The sequence below is a fragment of the Vipera ursinii genome, assembly GCF_947247035.1.
Source record: "Vipera ursinii genome assembly, chromosome: 3".
NCBI lineage: Eukaryota > Metazoa > Chordata > Lepidosauria > Squamata > Viperidae > Vipera > Vipera ursinii.
The window spans coordinates 176,421,712-176,439,672 of NC_139516.1; the positions used below are offsets into that span (position 1 = coordinate 176,421,712).

At 37.2% G+C, this 17,961-nt stretch overlaps 1 protein-coding gene across 1 annotated transcript in view; it reads right to left on the reverse strand.

Annotated features, from left to right (window-relative positions):
• ASPH (aspartate beta-hydroxylase) overlaps positions 1-6,733 on the reverse strand; it is a 108,009-nt gene extending 101,276 nt beyond the window's left edge. Inside the window, exon 1 of the mRNA XM_083361234.1 lies at positions 6,575-6,733. Coding sequence (XP_083217360.1) covers positions 6,575-6,629 — 55 coding nt within the window. The 5' untranslated portion in view covers positions 6,630-6,733. The remainder of the gene's footprint in view (positions 1-6,574) is intronic.
• Positions 6,734-17,961: the final 11,228 nt, after the last annotated feature.

Here is a 17,961-nt window from a genome sequence, read left to right on the forward strand (position 1 = left end):
ATCCGGCCCGTGAAGTGGTTTCATGCGGCCCGTGAAGCCATCCTGGAAACAGTGAGGGAACAGCCCCCACTGCCATGGCCCTGGCCCAGAGACCCTCCTTCTGCCAGAGACCCTCAGATCTGTCCCACTCCTCCCCAGGCACCCTTGATGCGAACGATGTAGAGCTGACCATGTCCACCCAGTAGGCCACGCCCACCCTGGCCACACCCACCTGGCCCCCTGAGGGCAACCGCAATGCTGATGCGGCCCTCAATGAAATTGAGTTTGACACCCCTGATATACTGCATTTCTATTTTTATGTCTTTCGCATCTTTATACCTAGGTTTAAAGTGCAGGTAGGCCTGCATCGTTATCTTTAAAAGCAGGATAACAAAGCTATATAAAGTGAAGTAATACAACTATGAGAAGAGGGAAAATTTAAAAAGTAAATATAGTATATTTGTTGTAATGTAAAGGCAGCCTGTTAATTTAAATTCACTAAGTTTTCATATCTGACTGACCTAGTTAGTCTGGTGCTATTCTCTGTCCTTTTCAATGTGATGTCTTCTTCCCATCTAGCTGTATTTCTTGTTGCAAGTTTCTAGGAGGAAACTTGTCATTTAAAGCTTTTTTTTTAACCTTTCAAGTTTTTCTGAACATTTTATCCTATTTTGCAATAAAAGAGATAGAAACAATTATTACTGTCATTCAGAAAACAGAGCTTGTTTTCTTTTCGTAAATAGTTCCTTATACAGGATTTGTTTCTGGGACAGAATAAAAACTGAATGATAAAAAAGTGAGAATAATCAGTTTTAAAAAGGGATTTACAATAATTTAACAGCAATGTATTCTAAAATATAGAGGAAATGAGAAATACACATTTGTTATTTTTTTTACACTGCAACTGAATACAAGACTACCCCAAATGAATATGTAGCAGGAGATATACTACACTTTTCAGTAATCTAATAATTTTTTAAAAAATTCTTGGCAAAAATTATATAATAATTGTACCACTTTGAGGCAGACTGCTTTGAAAGTCACTATGAAAACAATGTTATTCAGGGGGAAATATTTATTTGGTCATAAACATTTTATGTGACCTTACTATAATATTAAATTAAATTAGTGAACATTCAAAAGAAATGTACACAAATCCACATCAACCTCATAAGTCTTTTATAATGAAGTTTAAAAATACAAGAAGGTGAGAACCATTGTAGATTTAAGAAGGGCTTGGTGGTATGCCAAAAACTTGTCCTCTGGAATAAGATTTTCTTCCAAGATCCAGGTGCCTCCCATTTTACTAGTGTTTCAGAGAGCCTTAAGACCTGGATTTTTGCTTAGACTATGGCTAGGATGGTGTAGCCCAGGGGTGTCAAACTGGTGGTCTGTGGGCCGGTTGCATCATGCTGAGGAAGCGCCCACTCCAGCTCCCGCAATACGAAAAAGTCGTGATACATCACACACGTCATGTGACATGGTGAGTTTGACACCCATGGTGTAGCCTCATCTGAGAAGATGTATATTTTGCCACCAACTTTTGTTATCTTTGAGTTTTGTTGATGATTTTCCTTCTGTTGCTGTATTCTTATCATTTTGCATGAATTGCCCAGTCATAGGGAGTCAGAGTATACAAATTCAACAAAATACCATGCAAATGCTAAGCTTGTAAGCCGCCCTGAGTCTTCGGAGAAGGGCGGGATACAAATAGAATTAAAATAAAAAAAATAAAAATAAAATAGCAAATTACCTGAAAAATCATTTTCTTGTAATGTGTACAAATCTGTCTACTGAGAACACATTCATAGTGTCTCTTGTGTCCTACAATGTTAGCAGAAATGTATGTAATAGGAACCAAAGAAAAGATTATTTTCAATGGCTACAATCAGGCATGCGAATACTATCCAATACTATCTAATAGTAGGCTTGCTTTTATTTATTTGTATCCCACCTATTTTTACAAACAACCAAAGGCAGTGAATGTATCCAACATATCTTTCTCCTCCTATTTTGCCCACAATAGCAACCATGTAAGGTGGGCTGGACTAAAAGAGAGTGACTGGACCAGTGTCACCCAGCTAGCTTTCATGGCTAAAGCAGGACGTGAACTCAGAGACTCCTGCTTTCTAGCCTGGTGCCTTAACACTAGACCAAACTGATTCACAATCTTATATCAGTCCTTTCTGAAAGGCAAAATTACTTTGCCAATTTCACCTCCTTCCGCCATTCGGCTTATTCCACAGTAGTAGAAAATTTCATGAAACATGGCAAGAAGCAATCATATCCCTCTTCTTTGTTCCATTAAGAGAAATTTCTTTGAATCAAAGAGCACCAATGAACAGAATTCCAGCCTATCTTGGCAAATAAAAGAAACATCTGAGAAAGGCAAAGATAAATTCTGTTTTCTTCCTACCAAATATTTTAAAGATGGTTTGCTCAACTGATTTACTACAATTTTCTGACTTTGCATTATACTTTAATAAACTAGATTCTCAAAGCACGGTAAGATTAAACTATGTATAAGGAGATTACCATTGAGTAATCTTTTGGTTAGAGGGACGCGGTGGCTCAGTGGGTTAGGACGCTGAGCTTGTCGATCAGAAGGTCGGCAGTTTGGTGGGTCGAATCCCGAGTGCCGCGTAACAGAGTGAGCGCCTGTTATTCATCCCAGCTTCTGCCAACCTAGCAGTTCGAAAGCACGTAAAAAATGCAAGTAGAAAAATAGGGACCACTCCGGTGGGAAGGTAACAGCGTTCCGTGCGCCTTTGGCGTCTAGTCATGCCGGTCACATGACCACGGAGACGTCCTCGGATGAGCGCTGGCTCTTCGGCTTTGAAACGGAGATGAGCACCGGCCCCTAGAGTCGGAAACGACTAGCACACATGTGCGGGGGAACCTTTACCTTTAATCTTTTGGTACCATTGAGTACTATATGCACGCACAGCCAAAATCAATGAGCAAATTACATATCAACTAGAACGTTCTGCAAGAAAGATCGTGTTAAATTCCTTTAATTATGGAAAAACTAATTTAAGACTATACTTTGCACATATACCTCTTTCGAAATATGCATTCTAAATAAGTTAAAAATAAAATCTCCCTCAAGTCAAGCTTGATTATAATAATCTTGATGAAAATAAAAGAATCTTTTTACTAATTACTGAGAAAAGGCTATTAAGATAAACCAGATTTTAAGTTCCAGTCACACAAAGAATTATTCGATAACGATTAGAATTTTGTAAATATCATTAATATCTTAATTCCAACATAAAACCCCACTCAGATTATACTAGGAAATATTTTGAAAACTAAAGGTTTTTGCAATATTATTAATGTTTTGAAATTTTAAAAGAGCACTAATGTTATTCAGCAATTGGGGTGGAGAAGTGGAAGAAACCCCCAACCTTAAAACAGCTGATTTATTATCACTAACCAGAGTTAACTGCTTATTGTATGAACAGTATTCCAAACATTTACATATGCACTACACATGTTTTGAGAGGACAAAAATTTCCTTACTACGGTAGTAAAGTGCCAGTACAGACGATGAAGAAGAAGCATATTTAAATGGAAGTAGATGTAAAACAATCTGGCCCTAACTCATTCTCTTTTCATCAGCAGTTGACATGTAAACATTTCAGAAGAAATCAAGGATTGACCAAACTGAAGGAGCAAAAGTACGCTGGGAGCAAGGCAAGGGATATAAGAATGGATATAAGATTTGCCTAAAAAGATTAATTAGAACAATAATCCTAAAGTTTATAACTTAGGAACATAAAATGGAGAAAAATAAAAAGATAGCAGCTGCTGATTTTTCTACAGCATGTAAGCATAGATGTAACTTCTTTCCCCATGACTTACATTTTTCTGTATTCTATTTTTTTCTAATCATCAAAACCATTTATCATAATTTCATGTTTTTCCATTTCACCAAAATGTCTACAAGGGATTTTCTGTCACCATTAAACTTAGATAATGTCTTTTTTCTAATCAAATTGTCAACTAGTCATCTCAGCAAGTTCCATCTCCTCTGTTGTGGGTAATGTTGAATGTTTCTACTTTTGTGCATATAAAATAATCTTGCTGTAGTTATTATATGTAAAGACAATATATAAAGACAAAGTTCCATTAACTTTTCCAGCTGCTTTTCAATCAGACCAAATAAAAAAGCTACTGGTTTCAACTATATATTAATTTTTAAAATCTTCTAAATTAATATATGTAATCAAGTTCAAACCTTTCTGCATTTTGGTTTTTGTATGAAAACCAAGCACGATAAAATGTCCCCTCTTGTTTACATTTCCAACATAAATTGGAAGTATCTTTATACATTCTAGACAATTTTTCTGATGAAATATACCAATGATACATCATTTTATAAAACGTCCCTTGAAGATTACAACATAATGTACATTTCAGTTCTTCAACCACACATTCTGCCATTTTTCCATTTTTAAATGTTAAGTAGAATAGAATAGAGCTGGAAGAGACCCTGGAGGTCTTCTAGTCCAGCCCCCTGCTCAAGCAGGATTTATGCATAAACATTTTTAGCCTGTGCTATCATACATTTTTCTCTTGTTCTTGTGTTTGAAATTTTAAGAGACATTTATACAATTTAGCAATAACATGTTCATCATCTGCACACAGGTCTATCTGAAACTCAGCTTACAATACTCAAAACCAAAAACTCTTTTATCTACTTTCTAGTAATTGTAGATAAGACTTGTCACTGACAAGTGTAACCTTCTGCCTCCAGATCTTCTCTTGAATTTACTTTGCATTTTACATTTTCCTTGATAAAATTCTAATATGGTTAATAAGTTAACCACTTGTGCATAATTATCATTTCTCTTCTATGAGATGCTTCTTGTGCTTAGAGCCACAAAGGTATTTTTGGACCCAACCTGGATTTATATCTGTTCCATTCTCTCAGTATGCAAATCTAACAAAATGGTTTTTAAAAAGCACATTAAGCTTAGGTGGATCATACCTTAAAAATCCATATCACCCAAACTCAGGCCTTATCCCTCTAGCTCCAAAACTCTTTTATTTCTCAGCAAATATCCACTTTTTAATCAAACCAAAAAATTCAGCTGACTCAGGAATTCTGGGAGTTGAAGTCCATGAGTCATAAAAGAGCAGAGGTTGCCTACCCCTGACCTAGGGCAATGCATTTATGAAGTTGGGAGTAGAAGGTAAAAAGATATAAAATAACAAATGTTTTGTGCTATTTAAAATTCTATTCTTCTAATTTCATAATAGTTTTAAATCGGCTTGTTTCATTTATCTTAGTTCATCCAGGTACAAAAATTATAACAAGCTTTGATTGAAAAATGGAAACAAAGTTTCTGAACACCTCATGCACATAGTTCAAAAAAACTAGAATGAAAGTCAGGAAGGCTGCTAAGATAATTGTAACAGTATTAAACTATATTTTAAAGATACAACTGAAGCAACCCAGTAACTTGCATTTTGAGCAGAATGCAGAGTATTCTTTTGAAGGGCAAAAATACCTCATTTAAAGCTCCGTTGGTCTCAGCTACAATTTGAATAAAATACCATGGTGGTTTAAAGAAGCCACTGATGGCTCAGTAAAAAAAGTATGGTGGGAAAGAGAAAGTTGACACATAACAGTAGTATACAATACTTAATATTCATTATTGGATTAACCTCCACAAAATATGTAAAACAGCCCTTCCAGACCACATTAAAGGTTAAGGTAATCAGCTTAATTCCTGTGGTTTTCTTGCAAAAAATACAGAAGGTTATCACTAAATCTTTGGGAATATTTTTCAACCTTTCCCTCCTGTTTATAGCCCCAGATTTCCCTTTTTCTCTCTCCATGCAAATCCTAAACAGGTCCAGCCTGGCTTGGGTTTCCAACCACAGACAGGATCAGCCAGTAGAACTGCCATAGCATGTTTTTAATCTTTAAATGTGAATATCAGTGTACTCTTGCAACAGAAATTTACATTAATCCGTTTGAAAATAAGTTCCCTTATGTGCATGTAAAAGATTTGCTGACCAGATAAACTCACCATTGCACAACCTTTCCTTAAAACCTCCCAACACAGGTGTGACCTGAGTACATCGCGGAGGAAGAAATGACGTGAAGCTCCTCCTAGTGTTGTCTCTCTTTTGTGTGCGTTTAGGGAGGAGGTCAAAAGTAGAAGGGTAGGAAGCCCTTTGAAAATCTGCAGCTTAAACGCTGCAGGAAATGAAATCCTAGAGCCCCATCCTACTTTCCTTCTGTAATTCTAGGTCCTGTCCCACTCCAGGACTGAGAACACCATTTCCCCCCTTGGGCAGAGAAGCAAATTCAGCCCATTTGGGGAGAGGAAGGTGCAAAGGAACCCCAAAGCGCCAATTTCGAAATCGTGGCGCGAGCAAAAACCCGACCTTCTGCGGCTTCCTAAAGCGGCGACCAGATGGCAACCCCAAGCAGCTTCGGCTCGGGGAAACCATCACGTTTCCAGCAGCAGAGAGAAGAAAGATGGGAGACGCTTCTCTTCGCCCCCCCCCTCCCTCCCTCCATCCCCACCCGCGTCCGATCCAGCTGCTCTTGAGGCCCAGCGAGCCGACAGTTACTGACCTCTCCGGGCTCCGGGTCCGGGACTGCCGCTTTTGGGGCTCCTACGTGGAGCCATGTCTCCTCCTGTCAGGTAAGGCTGTCTGGGAGCGCAGGAGCCAAGGGCTGGGCGGGGCCGACACGAGGGTGAGGATGACAATACTACCCCTGAAGCAGCCCCGCCCCGCGGGTTAGACTGACCCGGCGGCCACGTGAACCAAGCCGTCTGACGACACGAGATTGGCAGCCAGGTTCGACCAATCGCGAGGCGGAGATGGAAAAGCCGATCAAAACCTCATTGGTGAATGGAAGAAACGTCGAGGACGTTGAAGTTCGCCTGGGCGTGGTCGATAGCCGCCGGGAACGCTAATCGCCTGGAACGTGGCACGGGGGAAAGTGGGGTGCAGGGTGAGAATGTGTGTGTAGGGGGTGGGGGGTGGGGGCTGGCCTTAGGACGATTGTCGCGAAGCTGCGGCTCTTTGGACGATCCGTGCTTGGTGCATAGAGAAAGAAAACAGAGATGCTATTGCTGTAGCATCCTGTTTTGTATCTTTTCAGTTGCACTTTTATTTAATCGATTCCAAATCTTTGCATGCAGCCTTCTCGGAGAGCTTTCTGCTCTTGCGAGGACCCAGGGACAACAAAAGTAAAATATATCTGAAAGTGAAAAACTGCGATTAACTTCATACAAAACCTAGGTGGTAACATCGTATAATAAATACTTGGCGGAAGAGAGGAGTTTTGCAGATTTTCCTAATGCTCGGTACATTTTGTCAGATTCAAAACCTGAGGCGCTATGGTCTGTAGCTGGAAACGGAACAGAAGGCCTTCCCTCCCCTGCCATAAAATATGTCTCTTAAAAGGAGATGGAGAATTTTGAAAAGAGCTTTCCTCTTCTTTTCACTGTAATAATACATTAAGGCATCCAATGCGGATTATTTAGTGTCAGTTTACTTTGCACCAGTTGCAGCTTTCAGACTTTCCTAGACAACACTTGCAGAATTTTACCTTCTGTCTCGGTCTGTAAACCAGAAAACACAATTTCAGATTAACTTTCTCCTTCCTGACTTGAACAACATAGGAAAACGAGGTTGAGATGAGCCATCTCCCACAAGCTTGAGTAACAAAAATATACCTTAATTATAATTTGACTTAAGGTCTCAGCTGAAAGACATACACATTAGCCTTAGTGTGCTGTCCAATATGAGTCAATTAGCATAAGGTACCTAGTCTTTACCTAAAGTTAGTTGGAAGATTGCTTGTGATATGATGTAACTATGACCATATAAATGTGTATTCAGACAGATACCATCTTGATTCACTCAGATGCAGATTCATGAATATGAGGGAAACCTTGAGATATGAGGATGATAGGACATGGTTTTACACATGTGGACTTGGAACCAAACTAGTAGTAATCAGTACTATGCACGGGGCAAAAGAGAATGTAACCATTACCCTTGAGTCCTATCCCTTCTGTTTCTCCTAAGATTGCTATTTGCCCAAGGTAAAACACGCTGCCTCTACTGCTAGTCACAGGTGTAACTCCTAGATTATTTTGGCCACCTTCAACAAATTCTCATGCTGCTGCCACCTGCCACCATCTACTTATGAAATGTTTTGTGCATGTCTGGGATAGGATAACTAATATTCTGCAACATGAATATCAAATTCAAAATGATTGTGTTTGAGAGAAGCAATAGACAATATAATGTTTAATAAAGATTAAGGCAAGATTTCCATTTAGGAAATGCATCAGATAAATAGATTTAGAGCAGGAGATAACTAGTATAGCAAAAGTACTTCTGAAAAAGTTTTGATATTAATTTATATTATTATATAAATTAATATATTATTAGAAACTGGATATGAATCAGCAGTGTGGCTACAAAAAACAGAGGCAGTTTGAATAATGACCAAGTTGCTGGGCTGAAAACCAGGAGACGAGGTGTTCTAGTCTTTTCTTAGACATGAAAGAGTCTAAGAAAGCAGTAGGACCATTATTTGTGTGTGCTACAAGAGAGTGATAATTTAATATGAAAATATTAGTCTGAATGAAGAGACATATAATTTCCAAATCAGAGGGATCACTGTTCCTTCTTTATTTGGCATTGGCCACAGATCTTTAATATTGAGTCCATAGTTCAAGAATTCAGTAATCTGGAAAAAGTTCAAAGAAGGGTAATGAGGGTGCTTGAGGGACTAGAAACCACATTTTATGAGTTTAAAGGAACTAGGTTTGTTTACTTGTGAGTCCTTGGTGCTCTCTGAGCTTGGTTGTTTTCCTGCAGACATTATATTTATTACCTGACTATACATCTTCAGTGCTCTTCTTTAGCTTAGCCTATAAACATCTGGCTGACTGTGCACTAAGCCTAATAAATGAATATGCTCAAAATGTCTCAGTTTCATTAACTTAATTGAACATTTGCTATGTAAAGAATAATCTTTCATGTGATAAGCAGTCTTTCAAAATGTAAAGTGATTTTTTTTCTTCCTTTCCTTAATCTCCCTACTCCTAGTAAGAAAGAACTGGTAGAGGAACATGTAAGAACTACTTGTAAGAAGATCAAATATGATACTTCAAAACCAGCATCAAGATACCCTTTACAATTCTGTAAAAAAAATAGGGTGAATGGAGAAAAAAAAAGACTTCACCAAGGAAGCACTGAAAGTCAGAATATTTGAATTTAAATTAAAGGGTTTTTTAATCTCAGGAACAGACATTCAATTAAAATAATTCTTTGTAAATCAAAGTTTTTCATGTAACAGTTCTGTGGATTAAATTGATGCTTACAAGCAGACAGAGGGAAAAGGATTACAAAAAAAGTAAGCACATAAACAGTGAAAATTGATCCATATCAATTAATTGGTGATTACAGGGGGAATATTCTGTGATGCAAAAGTATTTGTTCAAAATCTACTTTCCAGGCTGAAGAAATAGCCAGCATTGCTTAAGTCAAGAAAGCAAACCAGCTACTGTTCAATGGAATTTGCCCTCTGCTTTTAGTGCTGTTGAAACCAGAACAAAAATTGCAAAGTATTCAGACTTCTCTGTAATGTTAAGAAAAATTCCATCCACATTTTAGTAAATAATTAACTTCTATCCCTGAAGCGAATGCCCTTATGTAAGTCAGGTTTTCTTATATTCTTACTGTGTTTTGCTGTGGGTGAACTTAAATAACTATGCAATCTTATAGTAATTTAAAAGACAGTACTTTCTTTAATGTAAAAACATTGTATAGTTTAAATGTTTATTCCTCATAAAGATATTATAATTTTATTCACAAATCATGTATACTTTAATGCTAAAGGTAATTATTGTATATATAAGGAAGTATAAATCTGTTAGATAATTTAGATATTATCAAAGACTGCAGTGGTTTAATGGCAGTTGAGGTTATTTTGTTTTTGTTTTCTTTCACACTTACAACCTTTGTACTTTGTCAATATCTGGTTACTCTGAAAACAGGATTGGCAAATGCATCTGCCCAAGACTTTCTTCTTTAACGTTATTCTTTATTTGGGCAACAAGATTTGAGCTAGATAGTTGAGATTCAAATGGTTTGAACAGCCGTAAGCTTTATATTTCAAGGACTGCTTTCAAGGCTTGGCCTAAAGCCATCAGTCAACTCTAAGCAGTGCACAAAGTGAATTATTTATGCAAATTTTGATCTAGTCTGTGAGCATGTATTTTGAATGAAAATATTATTAATTTTCATGACATTGCATTTCAGAGTAGGATGATGCAGGTTACCAGTGAATGTACCATTACTAATAATTCGTTAGAATATTATGCAGATTCATGAGAGATAATTAAATTGCAGAAATAAATTCTATACCATTTTCCCCTTCTGAAAAAAAATGCTTTAGTGAAGATACATTACATTTGTATACAGAATTCCCTCTGTGCAGATTTTATGACAGATTATGTACAGGAATGTCACACAATGCCTTGCACGAATGCCCCTCATGATTGACTGCACAGCACACCAACATTATATGAGTTCGGAATAAAATACCTGTGGCTATTTACAATGAGTTAAGCAGAAGTTTTAATCATTAAGAATATTAACATCCAGATATGCAATTGAGTCTAAAGGTTAACTACTCCAAAATACAACTCAGAAACCAATGAAGCTACGTGTAAGTTACTGTGATAGGGTTCAGAAAAGTATCTATGCATTGCTAGAAATGTATTGTTAAGCCAGGCCAATCTTAGCAAGTTAGTAAAATGCCAATGTGCATTGCACATGGGTGTGACTAACTCACCAGAATTAACAGTGAAATAAAAATTTAAAGCACTTTTTATAGGAGTGTATGCAATTCTGATTATAGTACTTGGTCCCAGATATAGATTATTCTTCATCTTCCTGGCCCCTACTCTAATTAAGACTTTGGGAGTATCCAAGTAGACCCTGGTTACAGATGAGAACTACAGTTCAGCAAAATTGGGTAGGCCAGCTTGATTTACATTAGAAGTGTTTTGGACAGAGCACCTTGGTGAATGATGAGATAAAAGGTAATGCTGCAAAGTGAAGAATAGCTAGAAATTATTGAATTATGTCCCTGATGATACTTAAATATGTCATGGTAATGAACTGTTTTATTTCTTGATAAATACCATTCTTCCTTTTTAGAGGAGAAGAGTGTGTATTTGAAAGCTGTTGATGCTACTTAACATCTGTTTGGTAGATTTACACTTAGATGATAATAGTGAAATCACCCAACTAAATTTTTTTCTAGGTCCATACGACATTATTATTAATATGGCTTGATTACACAAAACATTGAGCTAAAATATATATTGTATGAACACAACCTTTCTTCTTTAGGAAATATGACATTGGAACAGGCTGGCATTTGTCTGAGAAACAAAAACTGCAATATTGACTCATGTCAAAACACTATTAGTAATGTTTCATTGGGCTAAAGCTATTCAGTCATTTGTCCATTACTTTGGGGTGATTTTTATATTTTATCTGTGTGATTGGTTGGTTATTTGTTTTGTTTTAAACAAAATGCAGGGATATTATCTTAGCTTGAGAAAAAATATGTCTTAATCCTTTCTCTTATCACAAATATTCTACTTAGAAATTCCTTCCAAACTACTACTCCCTTCTCTCTGGAAACTGTTAAGAGTACTCTTTTCTTCTTGGCTAATTTCCCTGTGCAAATGTTACTATGCTTGTAAAAGGGAAAGGAAAGAGACAAATCCCAGTGATAAATGAGCATGAGTCAACACATAAAGATTGGTTATAGCCCATGGTCATATATTTTTATTTCAACATTGCATGCAAGCAATGCAACCTGAGCTTCTGGTGATTTCATATTATTTTCTTGGCAGTAGTATAGAAGCAGTTGGTTACTGCGTTCTTCTAATATTTTTATTTTTCAAGCTAACTGTAGGCCTGAGATTTCCTTGAGGTGTAACATCCAAGATCTAAGCAGATCCAAATCAAGCAGATGTTTCCACCGTTTTGTTTATTAACTCCACTGTGACATAGGTTAACTTAGATATCATACTAATTAACCATAATGATGATTGCTAAACAAACTGCAATATCTATTATGGTATAAATAATGCAATTTCTGTACTATGAAAGTGAGGAACATGTATAGGTGGTTACCATCTAAATGTCATTGAACTCAGATTATAATTGGTTTTATAAGAATTATATAGAAACTTGTTATGAAAGACTTATAGTATAGTATGCACTTCCTGTCTGTCCAGGTGACAACTGTCAAAGTTCTTATTCAGTGCCTGAAGGTTGTTAGGGCCTGAAGAGGGAGAATAGGCTGCAGTTCAATCTTGGCAAGGCTTTGGAGCCCCCTAGACCTGGTGCATTTTTGTCTTAACTCTTGATGGGGGTAGGACTCCCTCAGACAAAATTGGTGCACAATTTGGAGCTTCCCTGTACTGATAATTGCTGCTCAAAGAACAAGTGACAGTCATGGCTTTGGGCCCTTCATGTGAATTCATCTTGAGCACCAGTTGTGCCATTCCTGGACTGGAAGGCTATGCTGTCATTCACTCACATCCTAGTCAGTTCCTGTTGGATTACTGCAACGTGGTCTGTGTGGTTCTTCCCTTTAAGAACACTTAGAATAGCGATAAACAACACCTACATATCATTCAAAAGAGACAATCAAAAAGCCAAAACAGAAACAAAAAGACCACAACACCTCATCACCAGCAGTCAACACCCAGATGATCAGGAATTAACACCAAGAATAACACTAGACAACAATCAAGAAGTAAATAATACTTCCTTATATACCTTAAATTACTTAAGTACAACTCAGACAAACAGTAAACAATACTCTAATCACGGAACCACTATAAATAATCCCACCAACACTGATAGGGCAAGCCACTACTATATAAAATGAGAGCAATCCCTGCTCCCTTCTACCACTGATGATGTTACCTAGTTTGGTAATGAAACATCTGCAAGAAAACAAACGAGCTCAAAGAGCACCAAGGAAATCTCAGTTCAAAATATGATTCTTCATTGATTTACTCTGATCTTCATTTATTGTTGTTTATAGGAATTTCCGAGTCTTGTTGAGTGCAAAGAGCAACTTCAAGAAGAATTTGCCATTGTAATTTTAATTTTCCATTTTAGGAAAAAAAATGTAGACTTGATAAATTTGGCTCTATATAGTAATTGCTCAGCAGAGGTCAGCATTGTTGCATGAGAGAAAAGAGAGGTTGTTTTAGTTCTAGAATTGAAAGCAGATTTTCTCTTTGAAAAAGAATGAAAGGGAAATTTACTCTGAGCTATAAATCTATTTCATTAAGCACTGTATTCTTTTAGCTTTAGAATAACAATTTTGAGCAACTGAAATCTAAGACAGTTAGGACTTGTTTCTAGGTCCCCTTTTGAATTTTTAATTATACATTTATTTTGTCCTAAAATGCCAGAAAACATCTACAACGTATACATTATAGGAGTGAAATGCTTCAAATTGTTTTAAAGTATAAAAACAGTTTCATGAATTATGGTAATTTATAATGTAAATGAATTTAACATGTTGTATTACCTGAATGAGGTGATAGGAGAGCTTTTGCACAGCTCTGGCATGTGCACCAGCTATGACCTTTCCTGGATCATGACTCCCTGTGCTCAGTTACTCAGGCCCTGGTCATTTCTCATCTGGACTATTGCTTTACATGGGGATACCCTTGAAAACCATTCAGAAGCTTCAGCTGGTGCAAAGTGCAGCAGTGAGAGCAGTCTTTGGGGCCCCTTGGGTGGCTCATATTAAAACCCTGTTCCATGAACTTCACTAGATACCACTCTGCTTCCAAATGCAGGCCAAAATGTTGGTTATGACCTTTAAAGCCCTTAATGGCATAGTCCAGGCTACCGGATGAACCACCTTGCCCTGCTAAGATAAGCCTGTCTTACTCGTGCTGGCAGATAGGGCCTACATTGGATCCCATCAGAGCCTTCTCTGCTACAGCACCTGCACTTTGAACATCCTACCCACTATAAACCACCCCCTACCCTCCTATCCTGCAAGAGCTTGAAGATCTGATTCTGCCAGTTGGCATGGAGAACAAATGCGGGAATTCTATGCTGGAAGTGGCTGCTGGATTGATGACAGCCTTCCCCCTTGCTCTCTATTCTCTAGTCATCCATCTTTTTGGTTATCATATTAATGTATTCTCATTGTGTTATTTTTTATTCTTTATTTTATTGCTCTGTTATTTTACTTCTGGAATGAAACTATGACTAAACCTGGATGTTCTGCTTTGATACCACAAAGCCTCCTCCCAGAAGGTAACAAGGAAAACAGGGCATGAAGAGGATGTGTAGTGTCCCAGACATGGAAAGACAAAGATTAGAATTGCTGGTGGCTATCCCAGATCAGCAAAGGATAAACTAATGTCCCCTTCTAACATCTGACTCCATTTACAAAACTTAACAGGACTCATAGTTGATCTGCTTTTAGTACCAGCTTTAGGAGAATGGCACATCACCAGGTTCACCTATCACACTGACCTATAGGGCTGAGTTTGCATTTTCTTCAGCCACAACCCATCAAGTCACATTATATTGGTGGAATCACTTCTGGGTAATCTGTTTGGGTCAGTGAATATATGCTAATCTTTTGCCAGCCATTTTTATTCAGAATCTGAATGTGGCAGCAAATGTCATGTCTTTCTACACTACCTGTGTTCAGTGAAGCAGAATGGTCACAACTAGTGACCACTACATTGATTACAGTCAATATTTCTCCCTCTCCAGTTAGTTAATGGGTATTTCTTCCCACTGAACAAAAGCAATGGAATATACGGATGCAACATCTATTCCCGAGTTCACTCTCAGATCTACTCTGAAGAAGTCAGAACCATGGCAAGTAGAACATCAGCATCCATTTATTGTTTAATGAAACATTATGCAGAAATAATTTCACTGATGAATAGCTGCAGTGAACACCAAAATAGTATGAAATCCCATTACACATTTATGTAACATCTGAACACAATTCTTGCATCTAAAGACAAGTTAGCCAAGACATCCCAGAGCTTTTATCATTCTGCACTTCTCAGTGTCTGCCACCTGAGGTAATTGTCTACTCTGCTTTATGGAATCAGCTACTGAAATGGTTTTAATACTCTAAATATGTATGAATGGTAGATGTATGATGATTCATCTTTATGAAGACACTTGCACCACGTATGTTCCTCTCAGAAAAAAGGAAGGCTGGAATCTTGTATCTATTTTTTCTGGAAGTAAATTTTATTTGCATCTGAATAAATATATATTAGCCTCCAAGTTAGCATACTGACTGTGAAGGATATATTCCAATATTTTCACTGGCAGTAAAAATAACTTTTTAAAAATCAAGAAGTCAAATCTGTTATACCTGACTGACTCATACCAAGCTGAAACAGCTGGAAGTGCTTGAAAAAAATCATTTATCAGAAGAGGCCTATTATCATTAGTCACACTAATGACCAATTGCACCATTAACTTAAGCAAACTGCATGAGCAACATATGCTGTAGTTTCCTTTCACTGGTGATTAGTGCAACCAATTGTACTTGGTAAATTAGAGAAGGAAGAGGGTGTTGTCCATCTCTGGGAAAAGCAGATAGACAGAAGACAAAATATGCTTTGCATCTTTTCATTTGTATCTTTTCCCTTTACAGCAAGTGGTTCTTTAATTAAGGCACATGGATGGGTCTATGTACCCTAATCCATAAATCAAGGTTATAAACTACAATGGCTATATTCTTACAAAGCATGAAGGCAAAAACAAACAAACTACTTTACTGAATCACAGAATGTGGTTTCCACATGTTCTTATGGGTTAAATGTAAAAAAGGAACTTTGGCTAACAGAAAATCTTTTTAATGTGTCTTTGAGTTCATCCTGACTCCTGGACTAGTCCCTACCATTTTCTTGGCAAGATTTTGGAAGTGGCTTTCCATTGCCTCTTTCCTAGGACTGAGAAGGAATGACTGGACCAAGGTCACCAAACTGACTTTGTGCCTAAGGTGGAACTAGAACACACACTTTCCCAGTTTGCAGCCTGATCCATCAAACTGACTCTATGTTTATCCAGATTTATTTTAAATCAACATAGCATAGCCATAATCTGGCTATCATCTGAACTGAGATATCAAATTAACCATTGTTTAACTCTGTTCCATTCTCCAGAATAAAGTTTGTTACTTCTCTCCACAGGTATAAAATATCTATGGAGGGGAAAATAGTGCGATCTTAAACACATTTAGTCACAAAGAAGTTGCACTGGCTTGGCTCATTCATTGCATTCAGTCAAGATCTAGTTAAAAGATTAAAAATAAGGCACAGTGACCTAGGATAGTATTAAAGATATAATCTATCACCTATAATGGTTAGGTTCATGTATCACAGTATAATGAGGGCTGCTTTTTACCTTAGCATCTCTGGCTCTTCATGTACTAGTAGCTATGTAGACACCCCAACAAAATAAAGGTGGAGTGGGAGGCAAATTCAAACTTGCTTCGTGAGCCATTGTATCTTATACTGTATTTTATTTTCTAGAAATCTTACAATGGATAAACTATACAGAAGACAAAAGATAAGGTATAAGACAGAAAAAACAATTAGTGGAAAGAAGTGTTTTCATGCAACAAATATGTCATTGATTACAGTATAGCCTATCTGGTATCCAAAAATTTGAAGTGGCATATGCTGTATTCCATAATCACAACTCCTATTTTACAAACCTTATGAAAATGAAGGCACGTAAACATTGTCTTTCATTATTATTCTAGCTATTCAGTTATCATTACATATGGTATATTGAAAAATTATATAATTAGAATTTTAGTCAATTTCAACCATTTAATTGTGCTCCTAAGAGGAAAATTAAAAGTTCATGTCTGCTAATAAGAGCACTAAGTGAGAAATAAAATCACATTATAGCTTATCATACTCACAGCTGCACTATGAATTGTGAATAGTCTTATCTTCCATGAATTTGTCTAAATGCTTTTAAAGCCATTCAAGTTGATGATGACTACTGTAATTCTTACTGTATACTCTCCCATAAAATGATTTGTTTAGCTTTACCTTAAGCATGTTGGATCAACCAAGATATTCTACTGTGTAAACCTTTTATGTTATTGGCTCATTATGTTGTTAAATCCCAGTCAATTGCAACTGTTTCAAAAATCATAAATGTCAGGACCCACCCCAATCCACGTCTTAGGAAAGAAAGAACTCTTGAACCAGGAATTGTCCAAAAGGAGCTTTTACTAAAACATGATTGGCAATGGAAATATTAGACAGGATCTGAAACTGTGTTACAGTTTGGTACTTTTTAAAGAGTCCCCGGGTCAAAACCCCTCCCCTTAAACCATCTGGTCAGTCCCGGATCAATGAAAATTCAGGTGTCAAACCCTTCCATGGGAAAAAGGGATCTTCCCATGCCTTTACGACAATTAACTCCTTCCTTTCAGATTCTAATCAGAGATACAAACCAGATCTCTTCCCCCCTTCCTTTGTTGTTATCAGTTCAAAGGTTCTTCCCCTGGTCTTTGAAGACAGCCTCCCGGCAGGCTGAATAAACAATCCTTGCACCTATTAACATCTTCTCTTCTCCTCCTTGGAAAAATGGCAGAATCCAGGGAGAGGTATAAGATTTTAGAACATACAGATAGAGTTTTATGAATGGGATATAAATGGATTCTGACAATCTGCTCCCCTTAGAAAAAAGATAGGTCCATCTGTAGAGGAAATAAAACATAAATGTTAACCCGGTTTGTTCGGATATTCTGTATGAAACCTCTTAAGCAACTTTGGTGCTTTAATGTGGTGTTTATTGACCCACTCATTTTCTGAGGAGGGGAGGTGTTTCCAAGCTACTAGGTATTGAATTGCTCCATGGTGTTTCCTGGAATCTAAG